The sequence below is a fragment of the Grammomys surdaster genome, unplaced genomic scaffold (genome assembly GCF_004785775.1).
Source record: "Grammomys surdaster isolate TR1022 unplaced genomic scaffold, NIH_TR_1.0 126313, whole genome shotgun sequence".
In the NCBI taxonomy this organism is placed as follows: Eukaryota; Metazoa; Chordata; class Mammalia; order Rodentia; family Muridae; genus Grammomys; species Grammomys surdaster.
The window spans coordinates 3524943-3549662 of NW_021621113.1; the positions used below are offsets into that span (position 1 = coordinate 3524943).

Genomic DNA, 24720 nt, shown 5'->3' on the forward strand with positions numbered 1-24720 from the left:
CCCTATAATCAGAGAGGCAGAGATGCTGGCTGGTCCAGAACCAGCTGTTAGTTGCTTCTACACATTAAAACCACAGTATTTGCTAACCAATAGGTCCAGAAGCCTGATGTTGCTTGTGTGTGTGTATGTGTGTCTGTGTCTGTGTATTTTTGTTTGGATGAGTTTTTTTTGCGACAGGGTTTCTCTGTGTAGCCCTAGCTGTCCTGGAACTCACTCTATAAACCAGGCTGGCCTCGAACTCAGAGACCTGCCTGTTTCTGCCTCCTAAGTGCTGACATTAAAAGCCTGTGCACCACTTCAATCTGGCCTGAGTCTGCTGCTTCTTCATGACTCAAGATGGAGTGAAACCGAGGTAAATTTCTTTATAAACAGTTTGGGCTGTAGGAATTTTAAGCCTTAGGGAGAAACTGTCAGAAACTTGGGTTGACAAGACTTTTAAGGGATTTGGGATGGATTCACTGGGGTTGTGGATGAGGTCCCGGGTTTGCAGTGAAAACCCAAAAACAAATCAAGAGCCTGAGACTAGATAGCTAATATCCCAGGCCAAAGTGTACTTACTGGGAGGAGGGGCAAGTTTAACATGACAGCCTCTTTCTATATAAAGCACTCTGTTCTCAGAAGCTGTCTCCACCCACCCCTGCATAGGTCTCTTCTCTTCAAGCATCCTGAGTGAACCCCCACCCTCTGCATTGAGCCCTGGGCTGTACTAGACTCCTAGGCTTCAGGGTGTTTTGTTTTGTTGTTGTTTTGGTTTTTGGGTTTGTTTGTTTTTTTTTTTTTTCATTTCACTCTGAAGATCACCTAGACTCCATTGCTGTTATACTTAGGTCAATTTTGTCCTCTAGGGAACATCTGACAATATTTAAAGATACTTGTGATGTCTAATAGGCAGGGACCAAGGATGCATGAAGAATTTGCTGCTCCAGAAAGTCATTCGTGATGCTGTTGAGAAAGCCTGCTTTAGAACAGTGATAGTCATTCATTCAGTCATTCATTTATTCTGTTTCAGTACAGGTGACTGAAGCCAGAGCTTCAGGCATGCCATAAAAGTAGTTTATAACCTAGGAGTTGTGATTCTCAGAGTGCACTTTCCTGGGCCAGCAGCAGCAGTCACAACTCACTGAACTTCTTAAAAATGCAAATGCTAGCCTGGCAGTGGTGGCTCACGCCTTTAATCCCAGCACTTGGGAGGCAGAGGCAGGCGGATTTCTGAGACCAGCCTGGTCTACAGAGTGAGTTCCAGGACAGCCAGGACTACACAGAGAAACCCTGTCTTGGAAAAAAAAAAAAAAAAAAAAAGTAAATTCTAAAGCCCAAGCGGTGATGGCACACACCTGTGATCCCAGCACTCAAAGGCAGAGGAAGACAGATCTCTGTGAGTTTGAGGCCAGCCTGGTCTACAGCACAAGTTCCAGGACAGCCTGGGCTACCGAGAGAAATCTTGTCTCAAAAAAAACAAAGAGAGGAAAAGAGGGAGGGAGGGATGAATGAGCAGAGTGAGAGGAGAGAGGGGGAGGGAGAGAAAGAGAGATGTTTAGCAATCTGTTTGGACAAGTCCTCTAAGTAGTTTTTTTTTTTTTTTTTTTTTTTTTTTGGTAGTGCTGCTGGGCTCAACCCCAACCTGATATGGTAGACAAGCATTTAGCCATTATACACCTCCCAGCATGCATCCTGGTGCACCTGAGTCCCCTCCAGAAGCATTGTGTCCAGAAAGCAAGCGCTGGTGCTTCTAACCCTTCTGAGGGACACCGCAGAGGCTTCTATTCACTCCCTCGCTATCCTTCCCTATCCACAGACCTTTAAGGCTCAGCACTGCGGTGTATTATCACACGAGGCAACAAGTCCAAAGACGGGACTTTTAACCTAGCTGGAGCCTTTCCAGTTACCACAGTGTGGACCTTAATGGCTTCTTCTCATCTTGAATGTACTCTGGAATCACCCAGGGAGCCTTTAAAAATCCCAGACTCAGGCTGTGCCCTAAACAGCTAAACCTGAATCTTGGAGAAGGGCCTCAGGATAGCTCCTTAGGTGGTTCCAAGGGTCGATCACAATTGAGAACACTAGTGCTGGCCATCCTGTAACTATACCACAGGGCAACATAAAGCCAGCCCGTCTCCATGCCCCTCTACACGAATGCAAATACACACACACACACACACACACACACACAACGTGCACATGCATGCACATACCCACTCATGCACATACACACACACAGACTGTTATCCATCATCTTGCAAGAAAGCACTGTGTCTCACCTATGCTGTGTAAGCTTCAGAATCTATCAAAGCCTCTGGTTGATCATGAATGTAGCATAGCCAGAGAATCACCATCATCATCCCTGTGTGATGGACTGTGGACTTTGTGTAAAATAAGCCCCTGAAAATGCCTCTAAGTCCCAAGTACAACGGCTATTGGGCAGCTTGATGCTAAGTACTTGATGCTAAGTGTATAAGGCCTTGAGTCCCATCCCTAGCACCTCATAAAGAAGAAAAGCAGAGTGTCTTGGTGCATACAAGACACATATAATCACAGCACTATGAAGGCTGGGACAGGGGGATTGCCTTGCGTGAAGCTAATCTAAGTTACAGAAATACTGGGGCTATATGTATATTGTGAGGCTGTCTCAAAAAAAAAAAAATCCCCAGTAAAACGTAGATCAGAAAAGCCCTGTAACCTGTAAATCCATTCGTGGTCATAGTAGTCCTTCCTCACTTTAGCTGGGGAAGCCAGAGGGAGAGAACTCCCGGGGCACACAGATCGCACAGGTAGAGGTTTCCGTCTTTTTGAGAATGAGGACTGAGTCCAGAAGTTTGACTAAAGCCCATGCTCTACCCCCAACCTCCTGCAACTTTTTTGAAAACTTTTTAGGCAAAAATTAAAGCTAGGCTTGGTGGCACACACCTTTAATCCCAGAATGGTAGGCAAAAACAGGTGGATCTCTGTGAGCTCTAGGCAAGCCTGGTCTACAGGGTTACAAAGTGAGATAGATAGACAGACAGACAGACAGACAGATAGATAGATAGATGAGTGGGTGGGTGGGTAGATGGGTGGATGGACGACGGACGGACAGACAGATTGACAGATTCTCTAGTAGATGTTTCCAGAGGCCTCCCTGTAAGTAGAAGGTAGTGGCTAGAGAGGATTTAGGTAAAGTTTCACTGAGGAAATGGTTTGTGAGACAAATCTTTTTTTTTTTTTTTTTTTTTTGTTTTTTGAGACAGGGTTTCTCTGTATAGCCCTGGCTGTCCTGAAACTCACTCTGTAGACCAGGCTGGCCTCGAACTCAGAAATCCACCTGCCTCTGCCTCCCAAGTGCTGGGATTAAAGGTGTGCGCCACCACCACCTGCCTATGTGAGACAAATCTTACAGCAGCGGAGATTGTGGATACAGAAGCAAGCTGGGGATAAGGGCTGTCTCTCAAGGTAAACGGCAGCACAGCTCAGCACTGCCTTGACTGGAGTGTGCAAGGCTGGCTGTATACTGCACTGGGGGAGTAACAGGTGAGCAGCTTTAGGAACCACTGGTCCTGCAAAGGGCTCTGAAGACAGTTGGAAGCTCTGACATCATCCTAGGGAAAAAGCTGCCACAAACCGCTTGGTGCTGTGCACTCGAGGTCCCCAACTGAGCATGCTCTTGCTAAGGGTTGCCCACACACAGTCATTGAGGGAAGAGAAAACTGGGGCTTCTGCACACCAAAGGGCTGCCTTGCAAAGCCACAGGCAAGGACATGGCTAGTGAGAGACAGAGGCTGGCAGATCTGAGTTTGAAGCTACCCTGGTTTACGGAGTGAGTTCCAGGACCAGGGCTACACAGAGGAATCATGTCTCAAAAAACAAAACAAACAAAACCCCAAACAAACTTAATGAAAAACAAAAACAAAGCATCTAATGCTTGGTGGTCCACTTGTAATCCTAGCATTCAGAAGGCTGAGGCAGGAGATTTGGAGCCCACCCTAGGCTATATAACAAGACCCCATCAAAAGAAAGAGGAAGGGCGAATTGGGAAGAGAACTCAGTCACTAAAAGTGTTTGCCACACAGCATGAGGACCTAAGTTTCATCCTTAGCTTCTGTAAAAAAAAACTAGAAATGGTGCTACCTGGAGTTCCCTGTGGCTGCAGCAATGCTTGTCCTATCAGCCAGTCCTGGGTTCAGTGGTCTCCAACAAATGTCACGGCTGGCAAGCTGGCTTGGCATGTAAAGGAGCTTGCCTCTAAGCCAGACAGGAAAACCCACTCCCAAAAGTTGTCCTCTGACCTAAACACACACACACAGAAACACCACATTATACACACATACTACACCACATACACACACATCATACACCCACACAAACACCACACACATACACACAAACACTACACTGTATACACACACATACACACATACATATACATACATACAAACACTACACCATACACCAACAAACACCACATACATACCACACACATAGACCCCACATCACATACACACATAAATACTACAGACACACACACCACACATTTTTCACACAGATACCACATACATACCATACACACACACTACACACACACCACACACCACATGTACCCTACATACCATACACATACCACACACACACACACCATACACACACCACATACCACACACACACCATACACATAATATACACTCCACATGTACCACACACACCACACTCACACACATACACACACACACCAGACACGCATGCACACGCATACACACCCTACCTGCAGAGCTATGGCTTAGCCTTTCCTGGCCTGAGGCCCTGGGTGTTCAGATGTAGTGTTCAGGTTGATAACCACTGGAAACTGTTCGGAGCTGCCTCTTTGTGATTTTAGGATGGCCTTTCCTGAGAGCCTACAATGGTTACCTCAGGTTCCAGTAGACTGCTAAGACCAGGCACCTGGTGACAGACAGTGACAAGAAACGGACAGAAACAGGGGGCATGAGTCCCATGAAAACACTCAAGAGCTGCTGGAGGGCCCAGCCTGAGGTGGCTCCATTTGCTTCCTTCCTGCTGTTGGCCCTGGGACAAGCTCAGTGCAGCATACTGAAGGCCTGACAGCAGTGCGGGGGCTGCTGGGAGAGGGCCTCGCCTCATTCCTCACTGTCCCAGCTCAGCTGGCCTCAGGGCCTACTTGAGCTGAAAGCCCATGTGTCCTCCGAGGACTGGTGGGAAAGGAGATTTGTCTCAGCTGTCAGCAGAGTCTATGCGGGAGACGCAGGGCCTCACAGCCTGGGAGAGGTCACTTCTGCAGCACTATTTAGGATCCTGACCTTCCTTCTGTCTCTGTACGCTCCTCTCTATCCTCACCCCCCTCCCCCACATACACACACCTTGTTTTTATAGAGCTAGCTACCAAGGTGTCATGACATAGTAGGGTTTGTTCTTTAGTGGCTAGTGTAGAATCCAGCAAAGCCCCGGAGTCTCCTGCATGATAAAGGGACCTGACTTGTTTGTTACAATCTTGGGCATAGAATCCAGGGCCTTCCTTGAGGGTGCCAGGAAGCGGCTTAGCATCAGGAGTGTCTTTTACTTACATTTATCTTCTTGTTACATGACACAGGGTCTCCCATTGTAGCCCAGGCTAGATTAGAAGTCACTATTTAGCACAGACTGGACCCAAACTCCAGTGAATTCTCTTGCTTCAGTTTCTATTGCTTCAGTTTCTGGGACAACCAGTGTCACCAAGCATAGCTATTTAGTTTTGGGGGACTTTTGTTTTGTTTTTGTTTTCTGGTTTTTTGGTTTTTTTTTTTTGTTTTTTCGTTTTTTGTTTTTTTAGGTTTTATTTAGTTTATGTATGAGTACACTGTAGCTGTCTTCAGACACACCAGAAGAGGGCATCGGGTCCTATTACTGATGGTTGTAAGCCACCATGTGGTTGCTGGGAATTGAACACAGGACCTCTGGAAGAGCACTTGGTGTTCTTAATTAACCGCTAAGCCATCTCTCCAGCCCATTTAGGGTGGTTTTAAAGGCAAGACTTATGTAATCCAGACTGGCCCTAATCTTGCCTTTTCCTTTGGAGAGCTAGGATTAGAGGGGTGTATCAGGAGGCTGTATCCAGGGGCATCTTTTGATAGTCACTAAGCACCTTTCTGTCCTTCCACGATCATGCTTGGGAGCTGTCCTAGGCCTAAGGCAGCCCCTGGGTCATTTCAGAAGAGGGCGAGTCATCAGAAAGATCAAGTGATTAGCAGGTTGGAACTTTTAGCCCCATTCACTGTTCTTCCCTGAGGATTGGAGGAAAGAAGTCCTGGAGATGGGTTACCTGCAAACCCTTGAGCAAAGAACTCCTTTTAGAGCTGCCAGGATGATGAACTCTGAGCACACCAACTCCACAGAGATAGCATGGCCCACACTGAGGACCCCATCAGATCCCACCCTAGGTACGCCTTTTCATCTGGCATTCATTGGAATCCTTTATAATAGACCCATTCTGCAAGGCTCTGCAAGCCAATCTAGCTAATTATGGAACACGAGAAGGGGGTCGTAGGAGCCCCATGGACAGCCTGTTCATCAGCAGGACAAATGGTAGCCAGGGGCTCGGGACTGGCCTCTTGCAGGGGTGCCGGCTTATGAGAGACTGAATCCTTTGCCCGTAGGGGGTCTGTGCTAAGTCCCAGGTACTTCAAGTCATAAGTGAATTGAATCATCAGACACCCAGCTGGTTTGAAGAATTGGTTAGTGACAGAGAATGTCCCAGAAGCTATAATTAGTGAGCACGTTCAGCCCTTCAGTGTGAGAGGAGGGGGAGTTCTCAGCCAGATCATGAAAAACTGTTCAGGGTGTGGGGGCGGAGGGGGCATCAGTTTCCTCATGCCCAGAGAGTGAAAGCCACAGATGCTGCCTAGCCTCGGGGGGTTAGAGGAGACTTCTCAGTACCCTCTTCCCATCCCATCTGCCGACCTCCCTCAGGCCTGACCAGGATCCCACCTTCCCACTTAGGAAATGGGAGTGTGCTCTGAGTCATGGCCATCTTTGCTTTGTGAGGCCAGCTTCAGCCTTTCCTAGTCCTCTGTTAGTCATCCCTCGTGGTAAGGATTGCAAGCCCCACCCCCACGCAGCACCCCCAGTTCTGAGCCTCTTGCCAGAAATGACTGCCTTTGCTTGTCCAGTTGTGTTGGCTCCTTCCAAGAACCTTAAGCTTCAGAACAAAAAGGTGCCCACGGGGACCCAGGACTGGGAAGCAGCATGTGGCTGGCTACTTTTATGTCAACTTGACACAGGCTAGAGCCAATTGAGAAAATACCTCCATAAGACTGGGCAGCAGGCAGCCTATAGAACACTTTCTTAATGAGTGATTGATGTGGGAGGGCCCAGTCCATTCCAAGTGAGACCATCCCTGGGTTGCTGGTCCTGGGTTCTGTAAGAAAGCATGTTGAGCAAGCCATGGGTAGCAAGCCAGTCAGCAGCACCCCTCCACGGCCTCCGCATCAGCTCCTGCCTCCAGGTTCCCATCCTGTTTGAGTTCCTGTCCTGACTTCCTTCAGTGATGGACTATGGATGCGAAAGCATAAACTAATAAACATTTTCTTCCCCAACTTGCTTTTGATCATTGTGTTTTGTTCTCGAAATAGTAACCCAAATTAAGACACAGGATGTGTAACAGCTGTGCCGCCCGAGTCTGTTCACAAAGAGTCCCGCCATGTTCCAAGGCTTGGAGAGGCCAAGGTAAATCACCAAAGTAGAGTCATCAGAGTGCTCACAATCTACTTCAGGAAGCTAAGAAGGTTCTAGAATGAGCTGTCATGGAGGTATCGAAGGCTGCAGTGAGCCAGAGAGGGGACCTCCCTGGGTGACCAAGGGTCAAGCGGTGAGGCCTCGGCTGAAACGCTAAAGATGAACCAGAGTCCATTGCACTGCACATGGGGATCCCAGAACTGAACAACCTTGGGACTCAGAGATGGCTTTTTGTAAAGACTCTTATCACTGAGTTTGAAGATCTGAGTTTTAGCCTGGCAGTGGTGGCGCACACCTTTAATTCCAGCACTTGGGAGGCAGAGGCAGGCAGATTTCTGACTTCGAGGCCAGCCTGGTCTACAGAGTGAGTTCCAGGACAGCCCAGGCTATAAAGAGAAACCCTGTCTCAAAAAAAAAAAAAAAAAAAAAAAGAAGAAGAAGAAAAAGAAGAAGAAGATCTGAGTTTGATCCCTGGGTCCCACATGGAAGAAGCTAACTCTGACTCATGGTTCTACTCGTGAGAGCCACAGGGTGTTCTAGCATGCTTGCACCCAAACATAGACATACAGTGTAAATAAATAAAAACAAACCTAAAAGCAGAGAGGGGCCAGAGGGAGTGGGAGCTCAGGATTCAGCAGGGCAGGATGTGGAATAAATGACCTGGGACAGAGGGTAGTTTGAGTGAGGTGGTCAGGCCTTGGGTCTGTGACATTTGGGAGATTCAAGAGGCTGGCATAGCTGGTGAGAGCCGAGCAGAACCCTGCCACTGTAAGGAGAGAGACAGCACGTGTCCAGTACTTGGCTCCGTGAGGGCTGACTAAATGTCCATAGGAGTCTGAGCACACTGTCCGCATGGAAGGGAACCGATGTGGGCTCACCTGAAAGCTCTGGGGGATCCTGTGGGGAACCAGTCTCCCCCGGCTGGATCGCCATGAATTGGCTCTTCTTTTCCAAAAAAGGATTCTTTGGAGACTGATAAAAGCTGAGACCCAGTCCCCACGTAAAGTTAGGCTCTGCGTATTGTTTTAGGGACTCCTAGACAGACTCCAGGAAGCCTAGCTAGTCATGAAAACTGGTTGGACACAGCTGCCATTTCCTAACAGTGGCTGAGAAGAGTCCCCACTGTTATCACAGTTGCTTAGGCGGTGTGTGTGTGTGGGGGGGTGTGGAGGTGTGCGCGCGAGCACGTGTGGGCGCCCACGCAGGAGAGGGTTCTGAGCAAGTGCGATGGTTGACTCTGGGAATAACCAGAGAGGCCTTTTGTTTTGTCACTGTTGACAGTACTAGGGATCAAATCCAGGGCTTTTATTCACACTTGTCTTGTGTGTTTTAAAACGTATTTATCTGGGACTTGGGAGGCTGAACCAGGAGAATCTCTGAGAAGCCAACCTGCCCCCCAACCCCCACCCCAGCTTGTCCCGTCCCTGAGCTATGAAGATACATGGGAACGGAAGAGTGCTTCAAGCGCACTCTGACTTCCAGAAACCCAAGATACATCAGGAGAAGGAAAGAGAAAAAGAAAATGTGGCCGGGAAACCAGGAGGGCTGGTGAGCTGGGCTGAGAGCCCAAATGAAAATAAAGGGCCAAGTTGGAACTCCAGGGCTCCCCAGGCCGGGTGGCTCCAACTCTCTCAGCTGGCCAAGCTAAGGGCTACCGCTCTGTTTACAGGACTACCTGCAAGGGACTTTTTCCCTACTTTTTTCCTGAGTCTCCCCCCCCCCGGGGGGGGGGTGTTCCAGAGAGGTAATGTGATCTGCCCAAGGTGACACAGCTAGGGAACAGCAGTCTGGACCCGACCCAGAGCTGCCAGCGCGCAGGACCCGCACTCTTCCACTTCGCTCCACGCCCCTCCCCTCCCCCCGCCCCCTCGCTCTTCCGCCCCTCCCTCGCCTCCCTCCGGGGTGGCGGCCGAGCCACGTGGTGGGCCGGGAAGCGGCGGCTGCCGAGCGCCCGGGCGGCTGCCCCAGCTGGGCAGTGCTGCACCGCGCCGCGCTCGGTGCCTGCGGGGGCCGCTGCGCGCTGGCCGGCGCCGCGGGCGGGAGGTGTGCCGACGGCCGGCCGCAGACAAAGGAGGCGCGGCAGAGCCCGCGCGGACCGGGCGCACCATGCACTCGGGGTGCGGGCGGCCGGCCGCGGCTCTGGGGACCCGGCCCTAGTCTCCGGCCCCACCGCCCCGGGGCGCCATCGGGACGACGCGGCCCCGCGCGGCGCGAGGAGGAGCCATGGGCAAGTGCAGCGGCCGCTGCACGCTGGTCGCCTTCTGCTGCCTGCAGCTGGTGAGCGGCGCGGAGCGGGGTGGGGCAGCGGCGGTTCGTGGGCGCCACCCGGGGTGCGGGGTGGCCGGGCGGAGCCTGCCCCGCGCGGGCCGGCTTGTCCCTTTGTGTGCGCTTCTTGCCTCAGCTCCGCGCTCGCGCGCACGGTCCAACGCTCCCGGGCTGCACGCGTCCGTTCGCACTGTCTGTGCGTGGGCTCCCGCTGGGGGCTGCGCCCCGGGACTGTGGTTCCCTTGGGGCTGGGGGTGTGTCCGAGGCCGGTCTGTGCACTCGGCGAGGTCCCTGCCGGCACGTCCCCTCCAGATCGCTGGTTCCGTGGGTACCTCATCCCTCTGGGCTCCGCCCCTGTGAGCGTCTCTCACAAAGTCTCTTTCTGCTCCTGTGTTCGTCTCTGGAATGTTTTTAGATCTCTGGCCATTTCTGCTTCCTGTTTGGGTGGTGGGACCTGAGACTCTTTGAGAACCCTCAGCCGTCCTTTGTGCTTCTTTCCTGCCTCCCAGCACCCTCCTGACTGGGTGGCTTGGGATGGAGAGCTACCTTCTTGAGGAGGGTAACCAGGAATTGATCTATCGTGGGCCAGCCTGACCTGGCAGGCACCGGACCCACTCTGTGGCTTTAGTCTGGCCACCGAGTCCTCCAGCGTCCCATGAGCCATCTGTTCTATCAGCAGCGGGTGGGGTGGGGTCAGGTAAAGAGTTCCTTGGTGCCATTGGATGAGGACACTTGAGTGTCCTGGGAAGAATCAGAGCATCTGGGGGCTCTGTGCTGGCCCCAGTTTGGGGGACTGGAGGGCAGCAGAGTGAATCCTAAGGCTAAGAGTAACTGAGGTCCTGGCCTATATATTGGGAGCGCGATAGAGGAGAGACAGGGGTCTCCTGCCTCCCTTGGAACTGTGGTCCAACACGGCTTTGCTTCTTCTTAAGACAGTGTTGTGTAGGAACTGCTGATAGCATCAGGTCTATGGAAGGCCTGGGGCACTTGGGCCTCATTACTGTGGGTCCCGTGGTCTGGGTCTGCCTTCCGGCCTGCACCTGCCTCCCTACAGGTGCAGAGGGTGGTGGAGAAGCTTTGAGTGGGGTGTGCAGGTGGCCTCTGTCCTCTCACCTTACCTTGAGTCACCAGCCCCACGTCTGCTGTCCTCTCGGCCAGGCTAGAACCTCCTTTCCCCCACATTGGTATCCTGGTGATTTCCCCTCACAAGACCACCTGGTCTGTCAGGCATCATTGTCAAGGACAGTAGAGGGGCTTAATCACCACCAGGTAGGATGAAAACTCGGAAAGGGCAGAGATAGCTCATTTTGTTCCCGCTAAATCCCCAGCAGCTGGACAGTGCCTGACACCTCATTAATATTGGTAAGCTAAATGCAGAACTGGCTATTTGGCCGATCTGGGCTCAAAGTAGAAATATTTTCCTTTATCTATTTTCAGGACCATAAAATGCCAAGAAATCTTCAAACTTTTTGAGAATTCCCCTTCTTTAATTAAAAAAAAGGAATTTATTATTTTTAAAAATTTTGTGCATCCGCATCTGCATGCGTGAGTGCAGGTGCCCACAGCATCCTGACGAAGCCATCGGGCCCACTGAGGCTGGGGTTACAGGTGGTATGAGCTGGGACTCAAACTCAGGTCCTCTGCAAGAGCAGAGCGTTCATAACTGCTGAGCCATCTCTCCAGCCCCAGGGATGTCTTCTTGCTTTTGTTGACTTGTTGTGTTTATTGTTCTTGTTTGTTTGAGACATGTTCTAACTCTTCAGGCCAGGCTGGTCTTGAACCTTCAGCCGTCTTGCCTCAGCCCCTGATTACTGGCTAGAATTACAGGATGTCTAGCTTAAGTTTTAAACTACATTTTGTTTGTTTGTTTGTTTTATTTTGTTTTGAGAGAGTGGTCTCTCAGTATGTATCCCTGGCTATCCTGAAATTCACTCCATAGACCAGGCTGGCCTCGAACTCACAGAGCTCTACTTACCTCTGCATCTCGAGTGCTGGGATTAAAGGTGTACACCTCTACACCCAGCTTAAACTACATTTTTTTTAAAAACTTAAACAAAGGGTGTATGTTATGAAGTGCGTAAACGAACACTCAGAGAGTGGAGAGTGTCGCTTTCTTCTCTCTGTGCCTGTGATCGGTTTGTCCCTTGTTCACTCTCGAGTGCTGTTACTAATTCGCTGGGTGCCAGCTCCTCTTGGGAACGCTCTTCCATGAGCTAACTCATTTAACCTTCATTGTGACCCAGTGATGTAACTTGCTCAAAGGGATCCAGGAACTAAGATTCAGGCATGGGACCAGCCTCCTCTGTTGCCTTAGCTACAGCCTAAGAAGCTCTGGCCTTGGTATACTGGGGCCCTTAGGGAGGTGCTCACCCATCTTGGGAAGCAGAACAGGGGATCTCCCAGCCTCCAAGCTCTCCCAGACAAGTGATGCCAGCTCTTCCACCAGCACAGAGCTAGCTTAGACAGGACCTGGGTGGGATTCCACATCTCCCACGCCTTGCCTGGGTAGCTTGGGCAGCTTGTGCGGGCTACATGAGACAATTTAGGATGTGCTGGGGGGCGGGGGGACTTGAAAATTGGTCTCTTGGCTCTGTTACTCTGTCTGAGCTGATTGCAGAGAGGGTCCTTCCAGATGTCACTCACGAACCCCCTAGAGCCCCTGCAGCCTGGCAGCTTCCAGAATGTGCTCTCAGGATGGGGAATGTGCCGGCCTGAGGGGAGGAGGCGGCCAGCTTTCTTATCCAGAGGACTGAGGTATTACGGTGAGAGTTAAATATTTTTTAGCTGAAAACGTTAAGAAAAACGATTGTTTTCCGTTTTCCAAGCTAGTTGCAAACCCTTGTTTGGGGTAGACTTCTTTTGGGCAAAGGGTAGAACACGGGGGATGGAGCATTAGAGGAAGCAGATCAGGACTGTGCCACTGAGGTGGACAAGTGCAGGGAATAATTGAGGCTCTGGCGTTTGAGCAAAGCCTGGGTTCCAGCTCCCTCTGTCACCTAGTCACTTCCTGGCTGTGTGATCTTGGATAAGTGTCTCTGTCTCTCTCTCTCTCTTGTTTGTTGCTGTTGTTAATTTTAATTTATTTAGTGTATGTGTGTGCAGATGCCATGGCATGCATGTGGAGGTCAAAGGTCAATTTACAGGAGTTGGTTCTCTTCCACTTTGTGGATCCTAGGGATCAAACTCAAGTTGTGAAGCTGAACAGCAAGCACCCTTAGCCTTTGAGCCATCCTGGTGGCCTGTCGTTGGGTTTTGTTTTTTTGTTTTTTTGTTTTTTTTTTTATTTTGACACAGGGTTACTCGGTGTAGCCCTGGTTGTCCTGGGCCAAGCTGGCCTCCAACTCAAAGAGATCCCCCTGCCTCTGCTCCAGAGTGCTGGGATTACAGGCGTGTGCCACCACACCAGTCTGCCACGTCCCTTCTCCAAAGCACAGCTTTGCTATCTGTCATAAACAGTTCCATAAACAGTTCCTCTGTGTGTGCATGCACATGCTCGCACGTGTGTATGTGTGTGTGTGGTGTGTGTGCACGCGCATGTGCGCGCACTCGTGCATGTTCATGAGGATGTGTGCACACAAGAGTGCACATACATAAAAACTGTGAAGGCCAGTTGCTGATCTCAGTGCTCCCCTCAGCCTCTTGCACATTTTCCACCTCATGGGGTCTCTCACTGACCCTAGACCTCACTCTATTGCTAACCTCACAGGCCAGCGGGCTCCAGAGATGCCCCTGTCTCTGCCTCACACACACAGCTGCACCCAGATTTCTCTTTCTTTTTTTAAAGAATTATTTATTTTATGTATAGGAATACACTGTAGCTGTCTTCAGACACACCAGAAGAGGGCATCTGATCCCATTAACGATGGTTGTAGTTGCTGGGAATTGAACTCAGGTCCTCTGGAAGAGCAGTCAGTGCTCTTAACTGTTGAGCCATCTCTCCAGCCTCAGATTTTTTACGTGGGTGCTGAGGGTTAAAATCCAGCCCTTATGCTTTTGTGGCAATCAAGCACTGTATCGGCTGAGCTGTCTCCTGGCCTCCAAGTTTCTGATTCTTAGGGTTATTATAGGGGCTGTCACGCTGGAACTATAACTCAAGCATTGAAGGGGTCGTGTACTGAGGGGCAGGAAGACTGGGTTCTAGCCCTGCTCTGACCTTGACATCTGCCTGTCTGTGCATCTCCTTCCGCTGTGTCTCCTGTTTTGTTTAGTTTTTGTGTTTTCCCCATCTGTGAGGTGCGGAGAACTTGAAGCCTGGCTCCTGGGCTCCCAGCTCTGCTTGACTGGGATCTGAGCGGACATCTGGGCAGGTATGAGGTTTTGTAGTTCCCTTCTGGTCTCAGAACCTTTCAGGACCCTCGGTTTCCTGGGTTCTAGTTACTGTAGCACTCTGACCTGTTAATACAGTTCGCTCCTGGATTCTCACTCATTTGCATATTTCTCTCCCTACTCACCTCCTTCCCGAGCTCCCCCGGTGGCTCTGTTCTTCTGGTAAGGGGATGAACCCGGACGGTCGCCCCGGGAACTCGTCATTGGTTTCTTCATCATCATCATTATGGTTCCCGTTTCAGGAGGCCTGTGCTAACCACTTCGTATGCATTACCTCATTTAAGCAAATGAGCTTACATATGTAAAGTGCTTGGCAGAGTGCCTGGTACATGTTAAATGATCAATAAACGCTAGCCATTTTCCTGCCTCTACCCTTCGCATTATCCTAATTCCTCACTGTGGGACGGATGGTTTTATTATCCCCTTTTCCAGATAAGGAAATTGAGGTGCCCAGGGGTCACCAAGCTAGTGACAGAACTTGAATGCCAGCCCTCTTCTGCCTCTTGGAAAAAACTCACGACATCTACATTTCCATTGTTCAGTTTCCTCATCTCAAATGAGGTGTTCAGAGTCTCGAGCATAGTGCCCCCACTATGTGCTAGCAACAGCTTCCTACTGTGGTAGTTCTTGTCCCAACCCTGTGTGACCTTGAACGGATACATTCTCCATGGGACCCAGCTTCTAACTCTCCTCCCCTCCTCACAGAATGGTAGAAAGGCTTTTCTTAGCCAGGTGCCAGACACTTAGTAGGTACTCAGAAAAATATTGGAATTATCCTTCCCCTGCCTCCTCCTGGAAAGCTGTTTGCTTTCCAGAAGGTACTGGGTGGGTGAGGGGGAAATAACTCGGCTTCCAGCTGAGCTGAGAGTAATGGCGTGAAACACCGTCCAGCTGATGGATGTCGTTATTAGCGGTAGTGATGGCGGGAATGGAGGGAGGCGGCTCTCGGGGCCTGGGCTCCACAGAAGCAGCATCTGTAAGCTCTTGCCTCCTTCTGAGGATCTGACTCTTTGCCTGAGGCTTGAGGTCCTTGAGCTGGCTTCAGAGTTGGAAGTGTAAAATTATCCAGGTCACTTCTGTTCCTTAGTCCCCTGTAGACAGAACAAAGCTGGGAGATATACTCCCTTGAACAGATGGACAAACTGAGGCCCTTCTCAGGGTGGGCAGGAGAGTGACTTTGTTGGCAGTGAATGGCAGGGGTCAGAAATCAGGCAAGTGTTGCTGCCACCCTCTCACCTATGACATAGAGCAGCAGTCAATGCTATTTAGACAAGCACTTGGCCCAGCTCTGCCTAGATCAAAGGTTTTCATGCCCATAAATGATCCATGTTTGCCATAGTCCTCAGCACCTCTCTTCCTTTTTTTTGGTGGGGAAGGGGGAGGTTTGAGACAGGGTTTCTCTGTGTACCCCTAGCTGTCCTGGAACTAGCTCTGTAGACCAGGCTGGCCTTGAGCTCAGAGTGATGGGATTAAAGGCATGTGCCACCACTGCCTGGCACCTCCCTCTTACTTTTTAAAAGATTTATTTTTAATTGTGTGTGTGTGAGTGCAGGTGCCCTCAGAGGTTAGAGGTGTCAGATCTGCCTATAGCCGGAGCTACAAGATGTTGGGGGCCACCTCATGTAGGTTCTGGGAATTGAATTCAGGTCCTCTGGGAGAATAGCAAGTGTTCTCACCCACTAAATCATCTCTCCAGCCCCGCCTCCCTCTTCTTCTAACTCTTCCTTTCTCCCTCCCCTCTCCCCTCCCCCTCTGCTTCCTCTTTCTGTGGCTTTGGGTTTGTTTGGTTGTTTTTTGTTTTAATTTTGTTTTTTGTTTTTTGTTTTGGTTTTTTTGAGACAGGATTTCTCTGTGTAGCTTTGGCTATCTTGGAACACACTCAGTAGACCAGGCTAGCCTCAAACTCACAAAGATCCTTCTGCCACTGCCTTCCAAGTACCGGGATGATTTTTGCTGGTTTTAAGACAGGGTCTCGTGCATCCCAGGCTGACCTCAAGTTCCTGACCCCCTTCTTTCCCTGTCCCAGATGCTGGTGTTATAGGCACACACCATGCCCAAGAGTTGATTTCCTTACATGGAATATATGGGACTTGGTGGGGAATAATTCTTTCTATGTGGTGTCTGCCATGAACCTGCGCCTGGCATTGTGTTAGATGCCTGTCCCTTGGCGTTATCTGGTTCATTCATGACTACATGAATAGTAGATGCATGACAGGTCATGTATGCATGATTCATGACAGGTCATGCCTAAAAACTGGCACTTAGGAGTCTGAGATAGGAGGATTGTTGAGAGTTTTAAGCCAGTCTGCTCTATATCATGAATTCCAGGCTAGCCTGTGCTAGAGAGTAAGATCCTGTCTTAAACAAACACACAATACACACACACACACAAGCCAGATGTGGTGACACCTGCCTTTAATCTCAGCACTTGGGAGGCAGAAGTAAGAGCATCTCTGATGTTTTGGCTACCTGGGTCTACATAGTGAGTTCCAGGACAGCCAGAGTTATATAACAAGACCCTGTCTCAGAAAGCACAGAGAAAAACCAGACTTGGTGGTAGACGTCTGTACTTTCAGCATTCTAGGAGACAGAGGCAGGAGGATCTCTGTGAGTCTGTAGCATAGCCAACCTGGTCTCTGAGTGAGTCCCAGGGCTCCATAGTGAGACTCTATTTCAAAACGGAAATGAAACAACTACAGGCTAAGAGGCCAGTAAGATTACTCAGCTGGTAGAGATCCCCAGTGCCCAGTAAAGGTGTAAAGCGGGAGATCAGTTCCACAAAGTTGTCCTGATTGTCGTTTGTCCCCCATGGCACGTGTGCCTCTCCCATTACGTACACACATATACACACACGCACACATATTTATTGTTTTATTTTGTGTGTATTGATGTTTTGCCTGCTTGTGTGTGAACCATGTATGCTTGGTACCCCCAGAAGCCAGAAGATAGCCTCAGATTCCCTGGGACTGGAGTTATAGGTAGTTGTGAGCCACCACTTGGGCCCTGGGAGTCGAACCCACATTCTCTGGAAAAGCAACCAGTGCTCTTAACTGCTGAGCCTCTTCTCCACCTCCTACAGTACTATTTCTTACAAGGGGGCAGTGAAATGGATCAGCTGGTAAAGGCACTGGTGCCAAGCCTGCTGTCCTGCATGCATGAAGCTTGGGTTCAGACTCAGCACCATAGAAACTGAATGTGGTGGCCCTTGCATACTTCAGGAAGTTAAGGTAGAAGGATCAGAAGCCAAGTTATACTTGACTGCATCTGAGGCCAGCCTGGGCTACATGAGACCTTGTTAAAAAGGAAAAGGAAAAGGAGGTTCCCAGCCATGGAGTATGGATGAATGCCTTGTGCCTCCTGCCCTGACCTAGAGGGCGTTATTCAGACTGAGAGAACATTGAGCCTCAGTACACACTTGCCTTCTGGACACTCACTTCTTCCAGCAGGGTGGAAGATTGAAGACAGAGGTTTGGAATGAGCTGTTAGTGATGGGCGTAAGTTTCTAGTCTCCTGGTCCTGCATCTCAGAAAAGCTGGTGGATGTCAGGGGTACAGGTGTGGATTCGGGGAACACCGGCTTGAGATCAGTCTGGGCTCTGTGTTCCAGTGCTGCCTTTTTGTAGCGAAGGGCAAGACAATCTCTGAGCTTCCACCTGTGCTGTTCTAAACTGAGGTAATCATAACCTGCCTCTGTGTTGTAAGGAAACCCCTTTGAGTGCAGAGGATCAGAGGCAAAAGGTTCTGCTAGTCTGAGATGCCGTGGGGCTGGAGGAGCAGGATGGAGCAATGGTTCTGTTTGATCATGTGGGCTTGCTGCTTGCTCTTTGATCTGTAAAATGGTGGTAATGACAGCAGCTGCCTCATAGGACTGTAAGATTGTGACCTGAGGCCGGGCTGGCTCATGAGGTGTGCCCTCAGCTGTGACCTGGAGTCCCAGTCTGTGAAATGGGAAATTGGAAGAGAGTATTGGGCTCTATAAGTATTTTGAGACACAACAGAAGCCCAGCTGGGATGATAACTGTACGTTCAAGGGCAGCCTGGGCTACATAGAGCCTACCTCAGCCTCATCCTATGCCCTTCCCAAAAGAAGCCATTGGCCATCTGGGTTGGGGCTGGTAGCCAGTTGGTGACTGAGAACTTCCTGGGTGGGGGGAGACAGACATTTTTTGTCGTTGTTGTCATTTTGTTTTTCCAAGACAGCGTTTCTCTATGTATTCCTGGCTGTCCTGGAATTCACTCTGTAGACCAGGCTAGTTTCAAATTTAGAGATCCACCTGTCATTGCCTCTAGAATGCTAGGATTAAAGGTGTACATCACCATCACCCGGCCTGATATATATTTTATCTATATTGGATATATAATAAATCTAAAGACGACCCTGATTTCTGGAACTACCAGATGCTGGGTCTTGAGAGGACAGTACCAAGTAGCATAAAATTCTGTAACAAATAGTGAGAAGTGCATTAGGGCCCTCTGCCCTGAACCTGTTTCTTCCTGACCGCTCCCTAATTCAGGAGCTAGTAGCGCTCTGGACTCTGGAATCAGAAATATGGACATTTTACCCCCTGCCTGAGAAGAGGGAGCCCATGTTTCTCAGAGTCAGGTTAGCTCCTAAGTCGTCTTCGCTTTGGGGAGGGGGGCAGGTTTTGCAGCCCCAGCCTGAACCAGAGATGTGGGTTTTCAATTACACAATTAAATGCACAATTAGGCATAATTACCAGTGCTCCGAGCCCGAGACTGCTCATAACAGGCGTGTAATCTACTGCAGCCTCTGTTTATACTACGCGGCGCACTCCCTAATGATGCTGAGATGCCTTCACACTGCATTGTTGCCATGGAGATGAGCCTGCCGCCACCTCACAAAGCTGACAAATGGTATTGTGGTCCTGGACCCCTAGATGGTTTCCACGGCTCTTGCAGCCACCTTGGAAGTGGAAAGGCTAGCTAGGTGGGTCAGGAGGATAGGTCTACCCTTCCTGTCCTCCAACACTCCTCCCCGTACAAGCCAGCATTGGATCCACCAGGAGATCCTGGATGGCCCTGAGCCACTAGGGAACTTCAGATCCCCTCAGGTCCCCCAGCCATGAGCAGGATGATCCAGTCCTGTGGAAATCTGTTCCGGCGTCTCTGAGTCATGGAGAGGCCAAGGTATGGACAGTTCTGCTGTCCTTGGCTTTCAGATTATCTGGCTCTGTGAACTTAGACAACCCCCCATCCCTCCCTGGGGCTCTGTTTCCCCACATACGAAATGGACCACACAGTCTCTCCGTAGAAGTTTACCAGGCATCTAGGACACACTGTGAGCTGTCACTGCACTAACTGCGCTAGCCCGTGGATCTACTCATGCATGGTGGTAGCTGGCATCCAAGGACTGCTGTAGCCACACCAGGGAGCAGCAGGGCTGGGATCCAAGGCCAAGACCTTGGGCCACACCAAAGCCATGTCAAGTCGCCATGGCAACTTTACCTTTTCCCAGCTCAGGACTCTAAGAATGGACAGAAGCACAGAGCCATGTCTGCCTGGTGCCCAAAGCCAGGGTTCCACATTGTGACTTCTTTAATAAACAAACAAACAAAAACGTAGGTATGAGTGTTTTACCTGCATGTACCACAAGCATGCGGTGTCTGCAGAGACCAGAAGGAGTCAGATTCCCTGGAACTGGAGTTACAGATGGTTGTGAGCCACCATGTAGGTGCTGGGACTGGACCAAGTCCTCTGGAAGAGCAGCCTTTTTTTTTCCCTTTTCCTTTCTTTTCGTTTATTTTTTTTTCCTTTTTTTGGCTTTTCGAGACAGGGTTTCTCTGTGTAGCCCCAGCTGTCCTGGAACTCACTCTGTAGACCAGGCTGGCCTCGAACTCAGAAATCCGCCTGCCTCTGCCTCCCAAGTGCTGGGATTAAAGGCGTGCGCCATCACCGCCCGGCTGAGCAGCCTGTTTTCTTAACCTCTGAGTCATCTCTCCAGCCCCTTCCACTGTGGCTCTTAGCAGAAGTAAAGACAGGTTTAAAAGAGTTCTTCCGTTTGTGTGTGCTGAGTATCCTCACCACCTGGCCTGGCCCAGCTGCTCAGGAGGTGAGGTGGCTCCTGTCCGTCAAACCCAGCACCGTGCCTTGATCCTGAAAATAAAATTGGATCTAATTATCCACCTAGCTAGCCCTGCCTAGGTCATTAGAAGCAGAGCCTCTTTGTTGCTGTTGTGATGGAATCTCTGGTAGCCTGACTAGACTGGAGGCCGGTAGCGAGGATGACCTTGAACTCCTGATCTGCCCACTCACAAGTGCCTCCCACCTGGCTTTTCTTTTGGGTTTTGCACCCTTTTCCTATAATTGAAAACATTGTATATTTATTGTTATTGCATGCGTGTGTGTATGATGTGTATGTACATGTATGCCACAGTGTACGTGTGGAGGTCAGAGGGCAGCTTTATTTAACTGGTTCTCTCTTTCCACCTTTATATGGGTTCAAACTCAGGTCACCAGACTTGCACCTTTTCCTGCTAATGCCATTTCACTGACACAGGACAGTGTGTGTGTGTGTGTGTGTGTGTGTGTGTGTGTGTGTGTGTGTGTATTAGCCTGCCTGAGTATTTGTGTATCACATGCATGCAGGAGCCAGAGGAAGCCGGGAGAAAGTAAGCCCTCCAGCCTCCTCCCCGCTCATGATATTATCTGTGAGCACCTACTATGTGCTAGCTTCTAGGAACACAGATGGGTTAGACAAAGTAGGTCACATAATTCCTGGTGTTGATCAGAGTTCCCTGAATTGGTGTGACGTGGATGGGGTGTTCTGCTCTGTTCTGTTCTGGTTTTGTTTTTTCTTTTTGTGCTGACCATTGAAGTAGACCTTGACTCTGCTGAGAGCCACACTCCCAGTCCTATCCTTAGCGACCTGGTCGATAAGGCAGACAGCAGCTTGTTGCTTGCACAGTGCTGGTGGTGTTGGCAATCCTAACTGGTGCTGGGTGCTGGGTACTAGAGTGAGGGTTATCTGCCCTTCTCGAACCTTCTCCACACACCCTGTCATTCCCACTTAATAGATGGAGCAGCTTGAGGCCCAGAAGGCTTAAGTACCCTGTCCAGGGCCTCACAGCTTCTGAGGAGCAGGACAGACATCCAGCGAGTGTGTATCTCACTCCACCAAGGTGCTATTTCTCTGGAGCATCCTGTCAGCTTCCCCCAGAGAATGCAGCATTTGGTTGAAGGGTCAGTTGTCCACCTGTCGTAGCTCAGGACTGTTCTAAATTTACAATTCCCTAATTGGCATGTGAAAACTGGACTTTCTTGCTTTCCTTTCCTTTTCTTATTTATTTATTTATTTATTTATTTATTTTGGAGTGAGCATAAACTCCACCCTGGTGCTAAGCAGAAAAACCAAAGCCTAGAGATGATTTGTGGTCTGCCTGACTGCCTTCTAAGTTAGGGATAGCACTGAAACTGGGACCCAGAGTAACTTTAGAATACTTGTCTCAGCGTTACTCAGAAGCCCTTGTAGTTTGTTATAAAGTGAGAAGGATCTGTTGTTTGCGGTGAAATGTCATGCAGCCCAGCCTCAAACTCACCATGTGGGTAATGATGACCTTGAACTCCCGATCCTCTGGCCGCAGCCTCCAGAGTGCTAGGGTTGCTGGTACAGCCACCAGTCTGTTACAGGGAAAGAGAAGTCTGTCAGCGGTCTATGTGCGTGTTTGTACACACGCCAGACTGCACAGGACTGCAGACTGAAGCATTTGTGGGGCAGACTCTGGCACGGAGAGATTTGTGGATCAATAAACATCCTTTTTTGCTTCCTCCTTCTTCATTTATTCATGAACTCTGAACTCCCTGGCTCCCAAGAAACTGCTTGGAAGAAAGCAATTAGAACGTAATTAGAGCCACTCCTATTGCCAGCGGGGTGGGGCAGCCCGGGAGTTCCCTGTAGCCCCAGCTTCTGCAGCCTGTGCACACTCAGCTTCCGCTCACCCACAGAGACAGGAACACCCTCAGCAGGGACGAGGACAGCTCTCAAAGGAACTAGAGCACTCAAGTGCTGCTCTGGGCTCAGGAGGAGGGCTCTCTGCATCGCCATGCATCTCCTGAGGAGTCTCCCAACAGTCCGCGTGCTGAGCTCTTGGGCTCACCCTATGAGGGATCCCCAGCCATACATTGCAAGAACTAAAAAGCCCCATGGCTCCTGCTTCCCAACAAGCCCGCTTAGTACACCATAGTGAATGAGGACTGCTGGGATGGCAGAACGTTATAAATCACCTGGAGGGAACCGTTTACCAGCCAAGGCTCCATTCACTCCCAAATGATTAATATTCATAATAAGCCGGGTGGGGTGCCTATAATCCCAGATCTCTGGGGACCAGGGCAGGAGGATGGAGAGGTCGAGGCCAGTATAAGCCATATAGAAAGACCTTGTCTCTAAAACCAACAGAGGCAGCACTTGGGAGGTGAAAAAGGCTACATAGGAGCCCATCTCTAAAGCAAACAATTATAACAAATAGTGATAATGAAGGGGCCACTGGCTAATTCTTACTGAGCTTTCTGTTGTTACCGTTTTGTTTTGAGATAGTGTCTCACTACTTAGCGATGGCTGGCCTGGAACTTGATATGTACTAGGTGGCTTCGAGCTCCCAGAGATCTGCCTGTTTCTGCCTCCCCAGTGCTGAAACTAAAGACATTGCACAGCTTATGACCGAGCTCAGCTTATGAGACATTTCGGCTTATAGGACATTTCACCTACGCGGTGACCCGCTAGCGAGGAGAAGCCACTAGGATTCCATGCGCCTACACTGTGAAGAACAGGAGAACAAAGGCAGAGCTGCCTGGCAGGACCCCTCCTTCCTGCTCCATTTTCTTACTTCTCTGGTAACCTTGGGTGATAGCACCATTGCGTAGCCATCGAGTCTGATATACAGATGGGGAAACCCAGGCTCAGGACATGACAAAATCTGACAGAAGTTGGGCCCCCGTCATCCTGAGCTCCCTTGCTGAGGACTTGAACACTGTTTAGTGTATCCTTCCTTGGGACTGCCACATCTCTGTTCCACTTTCAGTGCCCTGTGCCCCACCTCTGGCTTGGGTCACTGTCCCCAGACTGGCTGCTACCCCAACCCCAGCACTCTTGGCAAAGGAAGGCCAAGGCCTAGAGGATGAGTGACCCTGGCCTCTTGAGGGGAGGTCACCATGGCTACCAAGGTTGTAGTCATGGAGATAGCCCCCCCTAGCCCGTGGTCTGGGACCAAGAGGTTGTTGCTTCCTGGTGGAGAGAGAAAGGAGCCACCTGGGACCTGGATGGACAGAGGCAGAGGGAGGAGCTGGGTGTACTCAGAGGCTGGTAGTGGATTTCCTTTTGCAAATGGAGGGCTTAGTTGGGGCACCTGAAGACAACTAGTCTTCCCTTTCCCTTATCTACCTTAGGGGAAATTGCCATGACAACCAGCTTCCCACCATTGACCTCTCCCTGAGTCCCTGCCCCTTTTCTCTGAGTGACAGGTAGTTACCCTGGCAACAGGCCTTATGTCCAGCAGGGGCGGTGACTTGCCATAGCCACTCCCTTTCCTGTAGAGAGCTACATTGTGTCAACCCTGGATCCAGCTGATCCAGCTGTTCCGTCTTCACCAGCTGCAGGAGGGATCTTCATGGGACACCATATTGATCCTGTCCCCCTCTGCCTCAAACCTGCCATGGCACCTCGTTGCCTTCTTGACTTCCAGGTAGCCTGACGCTACCTTCTCAAGCCTGAGTGGGCATCAGGATTGGCCAGAGGGGTTGCAGGTTTCTGAGAGGTGGGGTGGTGGTATATGTCTGTAATTCCAGCATCTGGAGATAGGGCAGAACAATCTCCAGAAGGCTAGCCTGGGCTACATAGAGTTCCAGGCCTGCCAGGGCTACATAGTGAGTTCCTGTCTAAAAAAAAAAAAAAACAGACAAAATATTTCTAGATCTCATTCCCTAAAGTTCCTGGTTTAGTAGGTCTGGACCTTCATTTGTAACAATTTCCCAGGTGGTAATGCTGGCACTGGTGGTCTAGGTACCAAACGGAATCAGTTGTCTAGACTGTGGTCCACCTGGGCTGTCCTACTGAGCTTTCTTTTTTTTTTTTTTCATTTACTTATTTTAAACATGCTGGGGTGTGTTTGTGTGTTCATGCATGTGTATGCTCTCTAAGGCTTTGCCTGTGGAGGCCAGAGGACAAGTTTAGGGAGTTGCTGCTGCTTCTCCTTCTTCTCCTCCTCCTCTTCCTCCTCTCCTCCTCCTCCTCCTCCTTTTCTTCCTTCTCCTCTTCTTCCTCCTTCTCCTTTTCCTCCTTCCTCTCCTCCTCCTCCTCCTCTTCCTCTTCCTCTTCTTCCTCCTCCCTCTCCTTTTCCTCCTTCCCCTCCTCCTCCTCCTCTTCCTCTTCCTCCTCCTCCCTCTCCTTTTCTTCCTTCCCCTCCTCCTCCTCCTCTTCCTCTTCCTC

General features: G+C 50.2%; 1 protein-coding gene across 2 annotated transcripts in view; it reads left to right on the top strand.

The window, feature by feature from the left end:
- The first annotated feature begins 9761 nt into the window (after positions 1-9761).
- The window catches only part of Nkain1 (sodium/potassium transporting ATPase interacting 1), a 41063-nt gene continuing 26104 nt past the window's right edge, over positions 9762-24720 (top strand). Inside the window, exon 1 of one of the 2 annotated variants that reach the window (XM_028759779.1) lies at positions 9762-9969. In XM_028759779.1, the coding sequence (XP_028615612.1) occupies positions 9916-9969 (54 nt within the window). In that variant the 5' untranslated portion in view covers positions 9762-9915. The remainder of the gene's footprint in view (positions 9970-24720) is intronic. The other variant, XM_028759780.1, reaches the window with a different exon arrangement.